General features: G+C 42.0%; 1 protein-coding gene across 1 annotated transcript in view; it reads left to right on the forward strand.

Moving 5' to 3' along the window:
• The window catches only part of HOOK3 (hook microtubule tethering protein 3), a 106,510-nt gene that overhangs the window by 6,132 nt on the left and 79,582 nt on the right, over positions 1–20,796 (forward strand). Inside the window, 1 exon segment of the mRNA XM_025192730.1 lies at positions 12,249–12,321. Coding sequence (XP_025048515.1) covers positions 12,249–12,321 — 73 coding nt within the window.

Genomic DNA, 20,796 nt, shown 5'->3' on the forward strand with positions numbered 1-20,796 from the left:
TCAGGCGGCTGCCGGCGGCTGCTCTGATTCACGACACCAGTGACTTGTAATGAAGATCAGCAAAGCAACTGCAACTTCTTTTGCCAAGCCTGGTAAAATAATTTGTGACAAACTCAGTCAGGTTTGGCTCTCTTAACAGTTGCTAATTGTACTTTATTGTGCAAATATGGTAGATGTCAAATTTGTAGATATTGATATATTAGTGTTAATTTTACAGTAAACCGTTCATTCTAAGAAATATTTTGGAACAAAAGAGTTGTAATGACAGGCTGATCTTGATTTTTTTTTTCATACCACCGATCAGATATGCTTTTTGTTTGGTGAAAGATAATTATATTGGTGAAAGATAATTATATTTGCATGTTTTTTTATTTATAGTGTTGGCTGCCTTAGTGGATTCTTTCAGTTATTTGTATTATGTTAGCCAGGTGTTGCTTGTGCCTCAGAGCATGAAACCTTGGCACATGAGCCAAACACCTTTTTACCATATCTGAACCAGGTGATAAGCTGATTGGGAGCCATTTGAAAGAGCTGTTTTGGGGCATGCAAAGGAAAGTAATTCCTATCAGCAATTTAAACAAACAGACAAAAAAATCAAAACAGCCAGTTAAGTTCTCCTTTTGCTCCTTCAATTCAAACAGGTGCCACAGAAAGTACTCTTAATCAAGAGGTAGGTGGGACTGTTCAAGCAAAGGAGGGAAGTCCAGGGCTGTCTTCTCTAGTCTGCCATTCCTTCTCGAACAGCATCATGACTCCCACTCCTTTCCCAAGAAAATCAGCTAATTGTGGGGGGAAACTGTTGGAGAAGTAGAAATGCATGACAGCAGACAGGTGGGTGCTAGCAGTCATTTAGAAGAGTTCAGTAAAGTTAAAACAAAGCTTTGAACACTCCAACAGCATCCTTGAATTCAGTAAAGGGAAAATTAGAAGTAGTAGATCATTTACTACATATAAGGGCTATAGAACTTAGGATAAAGATGTGCTGCCTTTTAGCTCGTTCAGACCATCTTGATAACTTCAGGAGGAGACTGGACAGTCACCTTGCTGGGGTCACCTGACCCGAGTTGTCTTTCCTGTCTGGTGCAGGTGGCTGGACCCAATGATCTTCTGAGGTCCCTTCCAGCCTTACAATCTATAAATCTATGAAACTCATAAGAAAATCTGAAGGATCAAGGGTTTGAGGTTAGAATCCCTCAATAAGTCCATCTTAAAAACACAAATTTGGAACGTATACTTAGAATCAGTCAAGTGACATAAGCCTCTTTCTTCAGATCAGTCTGTTTGAGAAAGTTAAGCTATATTATCCTTCAGAACCATGCTATCCGATATTTCTGAAGGTTGCTCAACTTAACTTTCTCTAGTACTGTGGTCCTATACCCAAGTGTGTAGGTTGTTTTTGCCACAGGTGCTTTTACTGTGATCTAAGAGTGTCACTTTCTTGCACTGGAGACGGAAAACATTAAATTTGGTTCTAGACAGCATAAAAAACTTTGTCAAGAAGAGTTCATCCATTTTTAAAACAGTATTGGAAAAAAGCAGTTATTAAACCAGAAGAAAATTCAAGTTATATGGATACTAGATTTTCAAAGAGAAGCTTTTTTATGGGAAACCAAGCTGCAGCCAAGGAAACGGGTCTAGATGAGAGAGAGTATTGGGAATGCTGATTTTGCATATTGGTAGCCTTGATGTTGGCATGGTGTCATGTGAGAATAAACCTGGCATTTCTTCCCATTGAAGCTTGTCACATTCAGAACACTCATTGCACTGGTGTCTGCTCACCTATATTCGTCAACCTCCACTCTGGTGGAAAGGCTTCATCAGGTATTTATTAGGGCAGATGGCAGAGAGGAAAAAATCATGGGATATCAGTCTATGATGAGAATCTTGTGGAGCAGGGAAATAGTCATCTGCACTGTAAGAAATTTGCATTCCTTTTGAACAGTAGGGAGCCCTAAGATTTCATAGTAGGAAAGCACTCATTTTCTTCATAAAGACAATAAAACATCAGTCTTTTATGTGCAGTAGGCTGGGAAGGGGCATGACCGTGTTGCTCAAAGAAACATGCATTAATGAAATTTTATACACTTACAGTCTTTATCTCGGGTTTAAGAAATTAATTATAACTACCCCTTCCCTCATGAACTTGGAAGTATTAAATCCACTTTGCACTTCAGTTTACCCAGGTGTAGAGATATTAATCAATGTGCAGAAGCCTACTCAGCAAATCAGTGGCAGAGTTATTGTACCTCAGGAATCCAGATGCCTTGCACTTTTCTGTGTCCATTAGACATGCATCACTATTCTGTCAGTCATATTTTCACTGACATGGTGCTCAACATGTGAAACTTATTCTGAGAATTTGAGTTCATTGAGCAGACAGGTAATCAGAACAAATAGATCCTAAACAAATAAGAATTTAGGTACATGGCTTGCTGATTAGGATGTCTTCTGTTTGACTGGTTTTAACAACCTCTGCAGTGCTGGGACACTGACAGCCTTTGTTCCCCTGCTTTACCTGTGGCAGGTTTGAGTGCTTTTGATGTCTTTGGGCCATATACCTTGTAGTAGTATGGCAGGGTTGATTGTGTAGTTTTAGGAATAGGTTAGGCAAGGATTTCTATGTGGTAGTTTGGATTGCATTGGGATGATCTGTTTCAAGCAGGGGGCTGAAGTACATGACCTCTATGGGTTTCTCCTAGCCCTACTTTTCTGTGGTTCTGTGGTTCTGTCAAATGAGTTGTAAAGTTCCCAGCTTCTTTTTGAGATGCAAGTATAAAAGTATTAAAGGTCCAAAAATGGGTTTCTGTATGCCTGTCTTACTTTATCCTTAAAGTTCTGGTCATATCAAACAAAGGTATTACAGAAAGAAGATAAACTTTCATTCCGTGGCAGATAAGGGCATTGTCTTAAATTTACAGTAAGAACAATATCAGTAAAAGAAGCAAGTTATATAACAAAGATCTTCTTGAGGATAAGGCCACTTAAAGATTAAGGTTGTAAAAAGAAAAAGAATTTGTTTAAGACATTTCAGCATACTAGTGACTTCTGGAAATTTTCACCAATGCCCATTAAAATGTGACAATTTTGTTGTGAGTGAGCAAAAGTATTTTACCAACAGATATACAGATTGCAAACTCTGACAAATGTATTCCTCAAGAATACATTTGTCTTTTAATCCTAAAATTGGCACCTTTTGAAATTCGAGATGCAAATGATACTTTGACCATGTACAGGTGTTGTTTTTATGGGGGAGAACTGCTCCTCTCCCAGTAGAAATCAGGAACATACAAAGAAACATTGACACTGAAAGATCTTTCTTGCGAGCAAAATTCTCACAAGAATGAACACCTGTACACTCTCCTGCAGTTTGGTCTAGGATGGGTTGGGAATCGTGGGGTAATGCTCCCCACTTTTTCCCCAGATGAGGAACTACTGCGTTTAGAAAAGGTTGGGCGCTTTGCCTCAGTACTTCCCTCCCCTCCTGGACCGGATTGAGGACTGCCTGGTTTGGGGAATGGGCTGAATGCCTATACTGCTCTCTTTCCTGAAAACAGTTTCCATCACAAGAAATATCTCAAAGTTCCACTGTGAGAAGTGAATGTTTGTTTGTGGCCTTTTAGCTGATCAGGTTCTTTAAAGCTACTAACTTTTTGGATGTACAGGGGTAAAAATGGCACTTACCTTGGAACATGAATATTGCTTTGCTGATTCCAATGTAACTTTTTAAATGCAAATCCATACAGCTGTCTGGATCTCTTGCAGCTGTCTTGATATCTTTTGTATGCCATCCAGATCTTTTGGTAATTCTTACCAGTCTAGGATCCTGTGTCATAAATGTTGGAGATGAAGCAAAGTGCTCTTGGCTTGAATACATAGTGGATCATCTGGCTAAAGATGCTTGCTTTTTTCTGCCTCCAGCAGCTGGAAACACCATAGTTTACTGGATGGAAAAATAACTTTTTTCTTTGGTCCTTCATAGATCTTTCTCAGCTCTGATGTCTCTGTCTCCCCACCTCCAGTTCAGTATACTTGAGGGGGGAGAGCAGGGGGAGAAGGAGAGATATAACAGATTTGAAGTTTTTCCTCCCATTTAAGTTGGAGATTTTAGTATGTGGCTTCATGTTTTCCCCTTCTCTATAGGCTCCACTGATGCATCCCAGTTCCATCTTATATTTTCAGTTATCTCTTCTACTGCCGCACCTCACCCAACAAATAGCCAAGACCTTAGCAAACAATACAAGCTGCCTGTAATTCCTGAATTTCATATTTGGTAACAGTTGTGGGGGGTTCTTTAAGAACTTCTCTGAAGCACTGTATTGTGCCATCATGATTGGACAACAGTCACAAGCCATTTGATGTATGTACTACATACTCAGCATTCCTTGAAGGATGCTGTTGTTGATTTTGGTGCATGCCATTTACAGGAGTGCTCACTAAAGTGAAGGAAAAACTGGATTCAGACAAAGTGGAAAGAATACAAAGGATATAGCTAAGATGTAAAATCATCTATAAAGATACTATTTCATGCTTGAATTATAGCTTCTGAGAGGATCAATAAGCTGCTCACACAGTTTAGAGTAGCTGTCATTCTCACCTCAAAGGCAAAAAAGATTTTGAAATTTTCTGGAGTAAATCTTTTTGGTCCATGCTTCAGTTTGTGATCAAAATAGTTATTTATCCAGTCCAAAATTCTTATTCCACTGGTCTATAAATAGGACATATCAGATCATCCTTCCCAGGATTCTGAGGCACCTGATTCTGCAAATGTGATTTCTTTTTGAGCACAGCTGATACCATGGATGTCTGGTTCTTAGCCAGCCTCCTTGGCTTATTTACTTAAATAATGGGCTTCCAAATTTCACATTATAAAAGATATCTCTCCTAAACTGTCTGGGGGACAAGCTCTGCTCCTACTCTCGATTTCTTGGACCACTTCCTCCTGGGCATTGAGAAATGTTCTGAACATTGTTGGCTCATGTCCCCTAAGGGCAGCTGTGAGACTTCTTTGGTGTCATACCTGTGAGCAAATAGTTATGTGTAGAGTACCTGGAAAGCTTCTCTGTACTTCTGACGTAGGTTGGACACAAAAGTCAGTGAAGGCTTTGACCTGAAAGGATTTTCTACTTGGTTTGGAAGGACTGCATTAATGCTGTCAGTGTTCAAATGATCCAGCACAAGGCTGTTCAACTGCTGGACATGTAGGAGCTGTGGCAGGATACTTAGTGCACCTGTCACTTTAGGAGGAGAAACTGCCTGACAGGCAGCTTCCAGGTGGTGTGGAGGGCTGATTAGAGACTGACCTGCTGGAAGAGGTTCTGGGCTTTGCCATGTAAGCCCGGAGCCTGAACCGGTCGGGCAGTGTAGCCCTGAGAGCCACAAGGAGTGGAGCTCAGGGCAGCAAGGCCTCCCGAATGACCCAGGAATTAGGGTAAGCCACTCTGCGGAGCAGGGAACAAGGAAATACTACCTGGGGCAGAGAGGGAATGGTTTTATGGAGGCAAGTGGCCTTTATTTTACATTGGTAGTCTTGTTCAAGTTGCAAGCCTTTAGCCCTGCTGGAGGCAGGCCCAAGGCCTACTCAGCAAGCCAGTAGTCCAGAGTGGGGCTGCGAGAGAGAGAGAGAGAGAGAGAGAGAGAGAGAGAGGCTGCTTAGGAAGACCCGCGGCGGCAGCCCAGAGAATGGGACCACAAGGTCCATAAGCCCAGGGGGAGGGCTGGGTGACCCCGAGGGTTCAAAAGCCCAGAGAGAGAGGGCTGGGTGACCCTGAGGGGCTGAGTGAGAGACCAAGTGGTCTGAGAGCTTAGAAAGGGGACACCAGAGAGCAATGACATCTGCCAGGCTTGGGGTGTGGTGTAGGGTCGGATAAACCCGCTCATTTTCGTTCTTAAAGCTACAGTGCCCTGAAGGGACATAGGCCAAGTGGGCCCACTTATCTTGATTACTGAGTAGACTAGTGGGGTCCAAGATGGACCAGCTGGCAACTTGAACAGAGTAAGGTTCGCTGCAAGGCCCAAGGGCAGCCTCCCTTGCCTAATCTTTAGTAAGAACAAGGCATGGCAGGAAGATAGTCAAGGGAGAGCTGTCTTAGAGCTCAAGCCAGGCACAAGTCAGATGGCCATCAGGGGGTGTCATGGCTGCCTCTGGGGCCTAGTCCTACTCCAGAAACTTCCATGTGGGCTGCAGTCCTAGGAGGCACAGTCCACAGACCTGGGGGTTGGTTGCCGCCATGGAAACCTCTCCCTCACAGCATGGGCAACCCAGCATGCCCCCATCCACCTTCCTGTGCACAGCAGCATAGGCAGCCTGGCTTCCCCCATTTCTTGCCTCCCCCAGCTATATATGCCATGCTGGCAGTCTGCCTTGCCCCTCTCTCCCCTCCCCTCCCCCAGTGCAGGCAGCCCCATTCTTTCCTTTTGTCACATGCAGTGCAAGCAGCCTGGCCCTTTCTCCCCCCTTCCTCCCCTCCCCCTGGCTTGGGCACTGTAGCCCTCTCCTGCTGCACTGTCCCCTTCCCCCTAGAACAAGGGCAGGAAGTAAGAGGGAGGGGGAGCTAGAAGAACCTGGCAGCTGTGGCAGGATCTATGGTGGGGTTGGGGAGGGGCAGCTGGATGGGCCACGTGCTAACTCTTTGGGGGCTGCATGCAGGCTGCCTGTTAGACAGCCCAGATCTAATATTTCCACAGGAGGGCAGATGCAGTTTTGTTTTAAACTCTGGTGGTATGGTAGAGCCCTCAGATAGCTCCTGCTTCCACAACAGTTGACACAGTATTTTCTGTTACGGGAACACCGATAACTATTGCTGCTATAGTTACCTAATAGTGGAGGGTGCTGTAGACACTCATCATTTGCACTCCCCTGACCGTGAATGTCTTTGAATCTTGTAGTGCTTGCAGCCTCTGCTAGAAGCTACATGCTCTTTAGGAGCAGATACAAATGGGAGCTGTTGGACGATGGTACCTGCATTTATGAATTCTGCCCCCTGAAATATAGGATATGTTAGGGCTAATCATATAGTGAGAAGAGCCATCTGGATGCCAGGTAAAGGTATCTTATGAATAGGGGCCTACCTAATTCACAGTTTTAATGAAAAATGGCAATATTCGCGATTGCCAGGAAATATTCCATCGGCCGTGATTTCCTGCAAAATCAATCCAAAAGAAAAAATGTGTGTTGTTCAGTGTGTTGTTCTAAACATACTGTTTTACAATCTCCCAAACCTTAGAGTGATACTTAGATAATAGGATGATCCCTGCAGCCACTGTCGTGTGCATGAGACTTACTGACTGTCTGCAGGGATGGCAGTGCCCCTCTGCTAATCAGTGGCAAGGGGTGGAGCTGCTGGGAAATGCCTGCAAAATTGACCCTTTGTGCTATGAGCAAGCTATGAAAATGGCTTTGCCTCTCCCCAAGGTAAGTAGGTCCCTACTTACGAATTTTACCAACTCAATGCACGCAGTTGTCTAGGTGTTCATATCACCCTTGGTACTATGGTAACCAAGGAAAAGTATTAACTGATGGTTATTCTTGTCTACTGTGCGATTGTAGGCCCAGTGCTCAATTCAGATGAGGTTGACCTCAAGATTTTGCACCTTTTCACTGGCACTTGTTGAATAATGAACATGCATTATGTTTCTGCCCCTCATGGCTGCTACTTCATTCTTGTCTGTCTTGTTTCAAACCAACCGCCTCAAATGAAAATATAAAATTAGGTATCAATATAGTGATGACAGAGCAGCCTTAAAATGGCAGATTTCTGTTAAATGGCCTCCTATAACTGGGGTCATAAAATGCAAACCCTGTGGTAGACCCCGGGGATATCCTATGGTTCTTTCTTGACAGCAAGGCAGAGAGAGGCATTCACATCCACATAAATCATTCTCATGAGCCAACATTTAATGGTTACCTCATCTGCTGCAAGATAGAATGTCATACTACACACCCGTCCATGATCTGTTGCCAGCAGACCATCCAAAAATATCAGTGAGTCCCTGAAGTTCTAGGCCTGAAACTGGAGCAGACCTGATGTTGCTACAGTTGTCCAGCTGTTTTCTCACTAATCTTCAGATTTAGGCAAATTTGTTTCAATGTAGAAAATGAATAGAAATCTTCTAAGCACCACTTGTTTTGAACTAGGTTTACTATTCCACAGTTAACTTTGTCAAGAGAGGAGCCAAGCTTCCTTTCTAGATTTTTACCCACTTACAAAGGGCAAGAGGTCATTTGACATCTATTTAGACAAAGTCCATTTCACATGCTTAGAAACTTCTGTCAGCAAAACTAGGTGAAACATTATCAGGGATGTTGTATTTGCTGTTCTGTTCTTTTGTACATCATGTCAACAGTGCTGCACAGGCTGTCATGGGGCTGAACTGTGTCTTTAAAAGAGTAATCTGGAGTCATTAGATCTGCTAATAATTAAAACTGTTATTCCAGCTACATAGTTGTAGGTGGCATTTCTTTCCAGCAGACTTAATCAGCCTTCAACACATACTCTGTGCTGGAATGTTTTTAAATGACAACTAGAATCTGTCTGAATTAATACACTGCCATTAGCGATGCTCTGTCTCGTTCACAAAGACTATGAGGGAGGGCATTATGGGGAAATAAGTGGGAGCTAGAGTTTCAGTAGTAACACCGAGACACACTCTCTCTCTCTCTCTCTCTCTCTCTCTTCTCTCATAGATCAAAGACTGACTTCTCGGTTGGCCAGTAATATGGGGTTGACTTTTCATTTGCATCACATAGCATATTAGTGCATCAGATCCATTGATTGAACATCTTCCCCACAGGATTTCAGACTTTAATAAGAACCTTATATCTTGTTATGCAGGATATGAGGTCCACTTCAGCTATCTCAGGCCAGAATACAGCAGTTGTTTAACTGCACAACAGATAAGTTAATAGTCTAAGACCAGTCTAGGTACTGATTAGAACACTATGTCCTGAAGGAGTAAAGCTGTAAATAAAGTATCAGTTTTCTGACTTCCAGTGCTTGCTTTGTGGTTTTATTTTTCATCTAAAATACGGGAGCACTCACAGCAGGATGCCTTTTTTTTTATTAAGCTGGGGCAGTCTTTTAATACTAAGGTGGTTTTTACATGGTACAACACAGTGTCATGCAGAGATGCCTAGCTAGCTCCAAACCTTCTAGGTTTCATGTACTAGAAGGAGTATACTGTAGTCATAATAATATGAAACTCCTCCAGGAATTAATCTGTGCCAGGGCTGCCCAGCTAAGTAGCTGGAGGCCAAAGATTGCATAGGCCACAACCAGCACAGGTGTTCCCTTGCTGTACTGCACTGCACAGGTACCCCAGCTCCCAGGCTGCGGGCTTCCTCAGTTGCACTGGCTGTACCATGTCGCCTCATTCCCTGAAAGACGGAGGGAGGAAGAGCCTGGAGCCCCTGGCTGCTGCTGCAGTGAGAGTAGTAGTGGGGGAGGGGAGTGATAGCTGGGAGAGAGACTGGGGAATGCAAATTAAACCCTTGAGGGCCATGAATTGGACAACCCTGATCTACACAGCTGCTTGGCAGGACTAATTATCCCAGGGAGAACCCGACACTAACATGGCTGTACTGTTTCCAGTACCTGAGTTAGCTCTGATATTTTTGCATGGCTTCATGGAACATAGAAATGTCTTAAGAAGGGAAGGTGCCCCTTAATTACTAACTCTTGTATTTTCTCTGCTTCATTGAGCTTAGCTTCCTGCTTCATGCTAAGGGTTGGATCAAGTTATGTGTGTATGGGTTCTAGGAGAAGTTCCAGCCCCTGCTAGTCTAGACGCCTCCATACAGCAGAGGGGGAAAAGTGTGATCTGGAATCTTTTACATGCTTCTTACCAGAACTGACAGTTATTGTTTTTAGCTCCATTGTTTTTAAAAATAGGAGCGTAACTCTGTTTAAAGTTCTGTTTTATTGAATTAAAAATTACTTTGGTGGCATTGGTTGTAGCAGTGCTGGTCTAAGGACATAGGTAGACAAGGTTATTTGGGTAAATGTAGTATCTTTTATTAAACCAACTCAATAGTTAGCAAAATTGTTCTTTGCAAGCTTTCAGGCACAGGCACCTTTTGTCAGGCATAGGAAGAGTCTGCTCATCTTTTCTCTAGGGTCCAAATAGAAGCTTAAGCCAGTATGCAAAATACAGGTCTGTGAAAATGCAAATGCATGGCAGGGAAGATCAGAGGGGATAGGAGTTAATAGGCATGAGGCAGGTTGGTGGGGGAGAAAACAACAGAAGAGGGGAATGTCGACAGGTGATAAAATGCATCTGGGAAAAAAGAAAGGTTACCTGGGGTTATCAGATGGCAGGCAGGTTATATTGTTCCATAAATCCAATGTCTCTATTTAGTCCATGATTTTTTGTATCCATTAGATTTTTGAAGTATGATTTTGGATAGTAACTAGTAAGGAACATTCTCCTTTAATATATGTAGTCCCTGAAATCTGCAGAGAAAGTCCTAATATGTCTGTATGAAGACAGTATATTTTCTCACATGCACGTGTGCCATTACCCCAAAGAATCAACCCCCCAAATCAGATTGTGTGCATTATGTGGGGAAGCTGATTTTCTGCTCAGGATAGAAGAATCCTGGCTTGATATCTGCTCCATCATGCAACAGCTCTGACATTACTATTCAGATAGCTAAGAGAGTCAGCTAACTTAATGGCTCATTATTCTTCATAATACAGGTGTTAACAAAAATTTCCTTGTAATGGTCTTGATGTTCCACTAATCAAGCCTTACCTTTCTTAGGGCAAGTTTGCTGTCTTCTTACTGCTTCTGTTCTCTCTCGTCCTGCTTTACAGCCCTGGAAACTTTCTCTGTTCAGAATCATAGATCCACCCAGAGAAACCAGTCTTTCAGCAGCAGCTAGGGTTTCAGTTTTATTTAAGCAGGACAAAGAGAGAGAGCCAGCTGAAGAATAGCCTCTGTCTCTACTATGTGCGGCCATAACTGCAAAAATCTTTTTTCTACATTCTTCCTTTAAAAAACGAGACGTATAGTATATTCCAGTGTATGTTGTATGTGAGAAAATAAAGCATATAGAAAATGTAACAGCATATTCAAAGTCACACCGTGTCCTCTCAAAATAATCTATTTTGGGTGCCTCAGAGCAGAAGTTGAAAAATCTTTAACTGTTTTATAGTTACCCTTCAAGGTTTGGCAGGACTAACAAGGGAAATATTTGTACAATGCCCCCTTTTTTTTTTTCTTTTTTTTTTTAGGCTAGGCGGGGTAATAGCTGACCTGGGTTTTCAGTAAAGAATATGAACCACAATATGAGAATGGGGATGTTAGGTGAAATTTAAGGAGTTACAGAATGACCTCATTATAATGAACCCTGTTTATAACAAAACCCTTGTTTTTAATAATCCCAATAGCAGGAATGGTTGAGGTTTTTTTCATTATGATGCAGACAATTAACTAGTGCTATTATAGTGAAAACCCTATTTTAATGAATTTTCTTCCCAGTCCCATGGGGGTTTGCTATACAGTGCAATCTCATTATTTGTGTGTTTAGCTAGAATACTTTCCAGTCAGCCCCTGGCAACTGCAGCAAGAATTGAAAATGCATGTATGTGCTTGGATTTGACACAAGTTTAATTTGATTAATAAAAATTTACAAGCATGCAAGCTAAATATTCTTGGCAAGCTTTTGGACACAGTCGCCCTTCTTCGGGCATGGGGAGTCTCTGCTATTTATGCCTGAAGAAGAAACTCCCCATGCCTGAAGAAAGGTGACTTACCTGAAAGCTTGCCAAGAACCTTTTCTCAACTAATCAGTTGGTCTAATAAAAGATACAACATCTACTCAAAGAACCTTGCCTGCCTATGTCCTTAGACTAACACGGCTACAACCAAAAACCCAGCAAGCTAAATATAGTACTTTAAGAGCATTTATACATAATGATTTGAGGCATCAGCAAATGGGTTTGTAAACACTGGAAAGAAAGTTTTCTGCTTTTTGGAGAGGACATAGATTAGCTCACTGCATCCTAGGAGAGTTACAACTTCCTTACAAGTTGTGGTTATTAATCATTACCGATCACAATAGGATAATGCTGTGATGAGCAGAGTACAAATATTTGGCAGAAAGAATTAAGTAAGATGCTGGATTATATACTCAGTAATACCCAGATATCCATAGTCACGTAAAAAAAACATTGATTAGCATTCGTATGAAATTACTTCTCAGTATTTGAAATGGGTATTAACAGTTTTTAAACATTTTATGTTTTCAGAGATCCAACGTATTTTGATGAGAACTGGTTAAACAGAATCAAAACTGAAGTAGGAGACAATTGGCGGTTAAAGGTATTTTAATATATTTCTTGCCTACAAATCAGTTTGTTTAAAAATTGATGTTTTCAGTTCAAGTTATTTGTAAACTAAAATGATTTTTTCTTCATAGTTGAGGATATCAAGTTAAGGGCTTATTATTATATAAATTTACTTTACAATAAAGATTATGAATAAGTTTTAGTAATTTAGAAAAATAAACCTTTAAAGAACTTTGAAGTTTGGAAATTTTTTTTGAGGAAATGTGAATGATAGTAGAACTTTTTATTAACATAAATTGAAGAAATGCACAACTAAGTTACCTTATAAAACAAATGGAATTGTCTGTGAAAAGTGTCCATGTGAAAATGGCATCTTACTACTTGGCTGTTTCCATGTACTGTTATTACTTCATTTAACTTCAGTGAAAAATGTAAAATTCTATTCCCTTTCTCTGTAGTGATGACCTGAGGCAGATTCAGGACTTGGCAGAGGCAGTGGGGAGAGGGGGATGAGGAGTGCAGAAGCAGCCCCTGGCACTGTGAGGGTGACTGTATCCCTGCTCCCAGTTTCTTCCCACGCACACCCACCAGTTGGGGATAGTCCACTCTGAGAGCACCTCTGGGGACTTTTTTTAAGTCCTCAAAGCACATAAGAATATCCCCCTTCTTCCTCCATGCCTAGAGGCATGTCCCTTCCTCTCCTCCCCTCCTCCTGCCTACTGTTACTGTTTTCCCCACTGTCTGGGGGTGAGGGAAGTGTCAAAGTTGCTCCAACTGGACTGCATGGCGGCTGGGCTCATCTGGGAATAGTGACAGTAAGAACAACAGAGATAGGTGGAGTGGCAGAGGGAATTCCTCCACCCTGACCAGTCCCCCCCTGGAGGCAGACATAGGAAGGAGGGGAATTCTTATGTGCTTTGGGGACTTTGGCTGGGTGCCAAGCTTCTGCTGGGAGCAAAAGCAGAGGTTCCTGGCTAGAGACTTGCCTCTGCTCAGGGTTATATTGATTGCCTTATTTGGGGTCAGGAAGGAACTTTACCCCATGGTCAGATTGGTACAGACTGCGGGGTGGGGCATGGACCTCTACCAGGGATCTTTTAAGCATATATTGACATTTCATAGAAGCAGGATGTTGGCTGCTGTGATTCCCCTGCTGTAGCTGTGGCAGGTTGGGGTGTTAGGTCTGTGTTGTGTCAGGAATGATAGTAGTCTTATATAGAGTTTAGATTATGGTTTGGATAGGAACTATCCTGCCTCAGGCAGGGGTTTAAACTAGATGACCTTTGGGCTAGGGACAGATATTACACACAAACCAGTTTAAGTGTTCAGAAACTGGTTTAAACCTGTAACAGAACAGAGGTTCAGTGCGCATAAACCAATTTGAAAATGGCTGAAACTGGTTTGAGATAAACCTGGTTGAATGTAGGCCTGGCCGGCTGCTTATAAACAAACACTGTTTCATACTGATTCTAGTGTGGTTTGAGTGAGGGCCTGGAAAAACCATGAGTAATAAATTGAACAAATTTGACCTGAAATCAGTCAGCTGTGAAATATGTTCAAGCCTGCAGCTTTTGAAGTACTTTTCAGAGCAGAATCTCAGATCAAGGATTAATTGCTATCAAAAAAGTTTTATACTTTTACTTTTTCATGAGAGGGATTATTTTTTCTATGTGTTTTTCTCAAGTATTTGGAGAATCATTCCACCAAATAATATTGTAGTAGGCTGAATATTGAGCTGTGCCTTTTTCAACTTGATTGCAGTTGAGTGAAGGGAGCTTTTTCTCCCACTTGTTTTGTCAGGATTTTCAATTTAACAGGCATAAAGAAAGAAAGTAAAGGCAGTTTTAATTAATGAATTGAAAGTTGGGAAAGCACATCAGCTTTCAATCTCTGATTGCTGTTATCTCAGTAAGTTTCACTCCTACCAGTAGTCAGCTGTATAAATGAGAAACCAGCCAATGTGTTGCTTGTATGTAAAAAAAAAAACAAAAAAAAAACAAAAAAAAAACCCAAAACAAAACAAAACAAAAAAAACTTTTAATAAAGAAAAATACCTCACTTCCTTGTTCTTTATTCCATATGGGAGTGTCTACAAGTCATGACCTTTAGGAAATGTTAAAATACTGTCTCTGATTTGATCCCAGTCTCTTTCCAGATAGATTCAGGTGACATTAAGCATGGAAAAGGAGCCAAGCCAGAATGGGATATCAGACTGAAATATATGCCAGATGTATTTTCCCATTAGTAGTTTTAAATAGTGGCTACTCATATATTGCATAACATATTAGAACAGTGATTTTCATTAGACATTCTGGTATTAGAACAGATAATTGCGTGTTTTGTTCAAATATGTTTTTAAAGATGAATGTCTTGTTTTAACAGAAAAATAGTATAATGAATTAAATTACAATATTGATTATTTACTGTTGTAATCCAACTAAGAAAATTATTTGTGAAATTGAACTGTAGATATGTTATAACTTAATTTTAACTTCATTTTTTACAACTTCATGGTACGTTGATGATTATGGCTCTAACGAAGCTTGTTATCAAAAATGGTGGCCACCCTCCCTCCTCTAGGCCATCTTACCAATTTTCTCTTTCTTGTCTGAATTAAACTGGCATATAATTAACAAACTCTTAAGTGCATACAGACATTGAAACTTCCAGGTTAGATGTGATAACTGGGTAACACCACTACACAGAGTAGACCAATCAGTGTCTCCTATCATCTACTCCTATCAAAGAAGCACTTGTTGGCAAACTACCTTCTTGGTTCTCTCAGGTTGGAAACTCCTAAAATGCCTGCTAGCATATGTAGATAAGACATCAGAACCTTATTGTCACCTGTATCAGACTATCTGTGGCTTGAAAAGTCAGTACAGCTACTGACAGTTTGATACCGACAGTTCTCGCAGGAAGATTATCAGTGATTAGAATAGTTAATAGAAGGTAAACACTAACAAGTGCAGTTTGTTCAATTTCAGCTGGGTTCCCACCTCCTGAGTCACTACATCTCCTGACACAAGTTTAAGATAGAAACATCAATTTGGCTTGAAGTCATGTTTCCAAGAAACTTTTTATCTTTAGGTAAAAATAAGGCAATGTATTCCTACAACACCAAATAGCAAATCCTTTTGGATTTTAGGAAAATAATCTCTTTCCAGATACTCCCTCTGCATCTGGGGCATCCCGCCGCCCCTTCCATGGGCCCCATGGGACAGGGAGGCAAGCCCTGCACAGCCTGTTATGCCCACAGGCTGTCGGGGCTCGGCAGCGCAGGCTGTTTTGCCCTGGGCTCGGAGAAACCCGAAGTGCCACGGTGGGCACTTCTGGTTTCACTTTATCTTACAAGCCGGCATGCCAGTTAATTGAGCATGCTAGCTTGTAAGATCCCGGTTAACAGAACTTTTACTGTAGCTAGGAACTTACCTAAATCGGCATTTCATGGAAACTGTGAAAAAGAGCCTTGTCTGCAATTGCTGGGAAATCCCGCAGTGGCCACGATTTCCCATGAAATCAACCAGAAAAAACCGGTAGTGATGTAGACTGAGTGAAGGCTCCCTCCACCAATTGGCAACAAGGGGCAGGGTTACTGGGGCTCCTCCACCAATCGACAGTGTGGGGTGGGGCCACAATAAAACGCCCACAATATTGGCTCTACATACTATGAGCAGGCTGCAAAAACCCCTTTGTTTCACTGTGACTTTAGGGAGATCCTTTCCAGTAGATTTTGAATTTGCTGCAGATTTTTGTAATGATAATACTTATAACTCCTGTAAAAATTTTTAGGAGATGGTGGGAGCTGGATGTTTTGACAGTCAGGTAGGAGATTGTTTGAGTTTTTGACACCAGAAAAGATAATTTAGGATGGTGGAGTTAACCTAACATGAAAGGTTTTTTTGGTGTCTCAGAGAATGAAGAATTGCTGTGGTGTATGGGCTGCTTGGCAGCATCTCATCTTAGCTGACCAAAATTTTGGTCAGCCTTTTGCTGAGCTGTCTAGACTTTTTGTCCTTGTTGCTTTCAGATGTATAAGTTGGCATCTTGTCTTGTCAGCTATGAGATTTCATGGCCAGAAAGATAACTTTGAACCTATCACAGATGGTTAGATCCATAAATGAAGGTGATCACAACTTCTCTTTTTTGATTGAATTGGAGAACAGGAGGTTGAGACTGTAGTCAGACCCTTGCCACCTCCAGTTTGAATTTAGGCCTCCCATTTGTGCCTTCTGGGATTGAGAGCGTGTTTCACCGTTTTGCCTACAAAGAGTGTTTAAGCTGTTGGCTTTCAGAGCACTTATTTTGGCAAATTCTGTTGGTTAAGTAGGACTGCATAGCCACAGTAATCTCTTGTTTTTTGTCATGCTTGATACATCTTATTACCCCTTGCATGTTTTCTGTCTTTATTTGTTATCATTTAGCTAGGTACATATTTATAGGTAACCCCTTTTCATTTTTTTTTAAATATTCTCCTACCTTTACATAACCCAACCAATCAGCTGTCTCGAGACTCCCTAACTATTCCAGATTTGCTTCAACATGATGATACATTCACAAAATTAGTCCTCTGTAATATTTTGCTTCATTTGTGTCTGTCATTCTGTCTGTCAGGCTTGAAAAACCATATTTGCGCTCACTTTTCTGGACTTTTAGTGATAGATTTCAATTAGTTATGGTGTACTCTCGGTATCCGAGCAAAACTTATTTCACTTACTTTAACTTTAACCCATAACACCCTTACCAAGGTGAAGCAGAGAATAGACGGCAATTGAATGCAGAGAGAATGGCAAGAGTAAGACAAAGCGAAACAGATGAGCAAAAAGGACATCGTAAAAGAGATGCAATGGAAAGGCAAAGGATTCACAGAGACAATGGGTGAAGCAGAGAATAGACAACAATTGAATGCAGAAAGAATGGCAAGAGTAAGACAAAGCGAAACAGATGAGCAAAAAGGACATTGTAGAAGAGATGCAATGGAAAGGCAAAGGGTTTGCAAAGGCAATAAAAGACAGGCTGAAAGAGTAGACAACAATAGATTCACTGAAGATGAGATTAAAGAACATTGTTGTGGATCGATGAATGTGCTGTGCCAGTTTTATAACTCTTTAAACTTCCAAGCTGAAAGACCATCAGTTGGTCAATTCCGGAGTTGTTGTCATAAGAGTAAAGTGATTCTGCCTCCAAGAAGACAGTTTCCAGAGTATTTGCAGGATTTGATGACAAATCGAAACAACAAGCCTTACCAGAACTTTAAAACAAACATTTGTTTGTACAAGAGTGCATTGCCTGTTGAGCAGAGATCATTGTGATGCGATGTACGATTCATGGACTGTGTGGAGGATTGAATCCAAATGCACCATGCATGGAAAATCATCACTGTCTGAAGAAATATCCAAAGGAGTTTAGAGAGGAGACGCTTGGAAATGTTGATGGATACCTGATGTATAGAAGACCAGGCAGAACAGCTCAAGTTGGTAATGACACAATGGATAACAGAAACATGGTACCCTATAACAAGTAGCCTATTTTTGACGGGCTTTTGCGCTAGTGTTTTAATAAGAACCTTAAAATTGAAAGTTTTTAATAGCCTATAAGTAACATTGTGTGCTTCACCTATTATTCTTAGGTGCCTGTGGTAGTTCGTCTTAAGCGTGAGTGAAGTTTTAGCCAAGAGTCTAGATAATCTCAGAAGAGCAGTCTGAAGAGCACTTGGGATCCAGGATAATAATGTTAGGTTCCAAGACAGGATTTATTTTTCCAAGTCCCAATCAATCAGTCCCCCTGAGAGTTGGGAGGTGACTCAATGCCAGCTCTGGTAAATGGTTAGACTTCCGACACTATATTCGTAGGCTACCCATGACTGCCAAAAGTCAGCTTGGCACTGACTGCTGCTCCAGCACTGAAAGCTGGTACAGACCACTTCATTTGGAGGCAAGGTAGACCAGAACAACAGGCAAGTCATGATCCTTGTTAGTGGTTATATTCCTCTTGATAAAGGAAAGCCTGACATGCAAAAAGAGTAGCTTGCTTTTGGTCTCTTCCTGTGAACTGAACAGAAAACCCTATTTGTAATATTCAGACTGGTGATGCAGGGTCAGTTTTTGGCCCAAGTAGGACCAGAACAACTTTGGCATCTATATCCATTGTTACTTTTCTGATATCATCACTTCAACATCTACATTTTTTATACCAAGAACAGCACCCTACAAATCAGTACCAACTTCAGAAGGAAATACTCCTTTCCTTTTCCCATCCTTCCAGGAGAGGAATTTCCTTATCTGAAACCCGTTCACTGAAATCAGGACATGGCTTACCCCTCTCGGACCAAGATCACTGATTTAAGAGCCTGTGAGTTTACCTGTAACATTCATCATATAAACCTTAACTAATCTTACTAGTCTTTCCCTTTCAATTGTCTGCCATGGCTGTGCTGGAGACACTGGTATTTGCCCTCTAAAACCTCCAAAAGTGGGTCTCCTTCTCATTCTTTGTGGAAGCAAAGAGCTCTTCTCCAGTGGCAATTGTAGACTCCCATCTGGAAAAAGCATCCCATCTTCTACATCTCTAGACCCTTGGAGGGATAGAGATCAGAAAGCATCTTGCTTACAAAGACCATTGTCTCCCCAACTTCTCTTAAAAGGCCTCTTTCTTGTCATTTAATATTAAATGCTTTTCTTGGTCCTCATATCAGGAGCTGGGTAGTCAGATTCTAGATACTCTGGACGTTGAGACCTAGCTGATTCAAGAAAGTCCTATGTTTTTACATCATCCACTCCTCTCTTCATGCAGGTTAGGGATGCCAGTTAACAAAAGCAAATTTAAAGCACCTAGAAATCTCTTGAGAGATGCTGGTCAACCTTGCTCCCATTGCAAAGCAAGCAGAAAAAAAATTCGAAAGAGGATTTCAAACAATTATTCTCCAGCCCTGTTATTAGATTGTTGATAGACTCAGCAGTAAGTACTGTGTCTAGAATTCATTCCCCTTCCCCACTCCCAGTATTTCCTTATTCTTAAGAAATAAAGCAGACTTATTGTCCTGTCTTCAATGAGGCAGCACTGAACCTTGCTTCTCCATGCAACGCTGGATATCATTTTAGGGTACAGACAAGGCTCCACCATCTCTCTCTGTCATGGGCCACTCTTCACGTGTCCTCTGTTAGGCCCCATACATTTTTCCCTCTTGGGATCCAAGAGAGGGAATCTTTTGACTTGCTGCTTTTGCATATTTCAGCAGTTGCTCAATGGCGTTGCTGCCTTGGCAAGCATTCTGGCTTTGTTCTTCACATGAAGTAGATAAGCTGTTCAGATTTGGGATAGTAAGGTTAATTTTCACTTCATTCATTACTAATTCAGGACTGGTTTATTGGGTTTTGACTCTTGATTTCCAAGATGCACTTTTATGAATTTCTCCTTAAAAAAAAATCTTGGATAATACATCTGCAGTGTGTCATGAACAAACAAGGAGATGCTCATTCATCACATTTAAGCCAAAAGGTAAACAAGGTGTGGAATCGATGTCAACTCGTATAGGACAGTAATTCTCACCAGAGTGCCAGGAGGTCCTGTTAAGCATGCCGTACAGTGTCATGCAATATTAGCACTGTTTGTAAAATAACCCCAGAGATTTTAAATAGGAATAGTTAGTGTTAAAAACACTGATCTGATGTGGTCTTTCTCAGTTCTTCGCACTAAGAATTGCTCTTTTTTTCTATAGTCAAAAAGTGGGTAAAAACTAAAAGCTGGCATTTTCTGAGGGGTGTCAAGACATTTAAATGCTGGAAGCTGCAAGTGGAAGAGGAACAGGGAAAAAACCCTTGGTCATACCCTATTCAGTCTTGCTTTCAGCATTCAGTACTCTTGACCTCTGAGAGAGACAGGATACTGGGTCAGGTGGACTTATGGTCAGACCTAGCAGCTCCCTGAATGTAAGTCTGGAGAGGAAGGGGTGTGTGTGTGGCCCGGGGGGGGGGGCGCAGATTGAGCCCCCCATAGTGAAGGAGGGAGTGGGTCAGGGGCTGGAGGTGCTGTCCAGTCAGGGCGGTGAATGGGAGCTGGGCGAGGAGTGGGCCAGAACCATGAGTGGCTTGTCCAGGGGATCAGCGTCCCGGCATTTAAAAATGGCAGCTGCAGCGCCAAGTGAGCTTTAGTTCAAGTGCTGCCACCACCATTTTTAAGTGCAGGGATGCTTTTGAGCGGGGCAAGGGCGGATACAGGCTACCTACTGTGGGCTCGGGGCTCTCCACTATGCTGCCTTTCCCTTGGGAGCCTCACACCGGCCGTGCACCCTCTGCCTACCCAGCAACAGAAGGCATAACTCATTGCCCCAGGTGGGCAGGGGACTCATGGCCAGTGTGGGGCTCCCGAGGGAAAGGCAGCAGAGCAGAGAGCCCTGGGCCCACAGTGAGCAGCCTGCATCTTCCCTGCACACAAATCTGAGAGGGATACATACCCCTCCTCCTCCCAGGGGGTGCATGTAGTGGCATGGAGCTTCCCCACAGCTTCCCAC

This window comes from Alligator sinensis, unplaced genomic scaffold, assembly GCF_000455745.1.
Source record: "Alligator sinensis unplaced genomic scaffold, ASM45574v1 scaffold1851_1, whole genome shotgun sequence".
NCBI lineage: Eukaryota > Metazoa > Chordata > Crocodylia > Alligatoridae > Alligator > Alligator sinensis.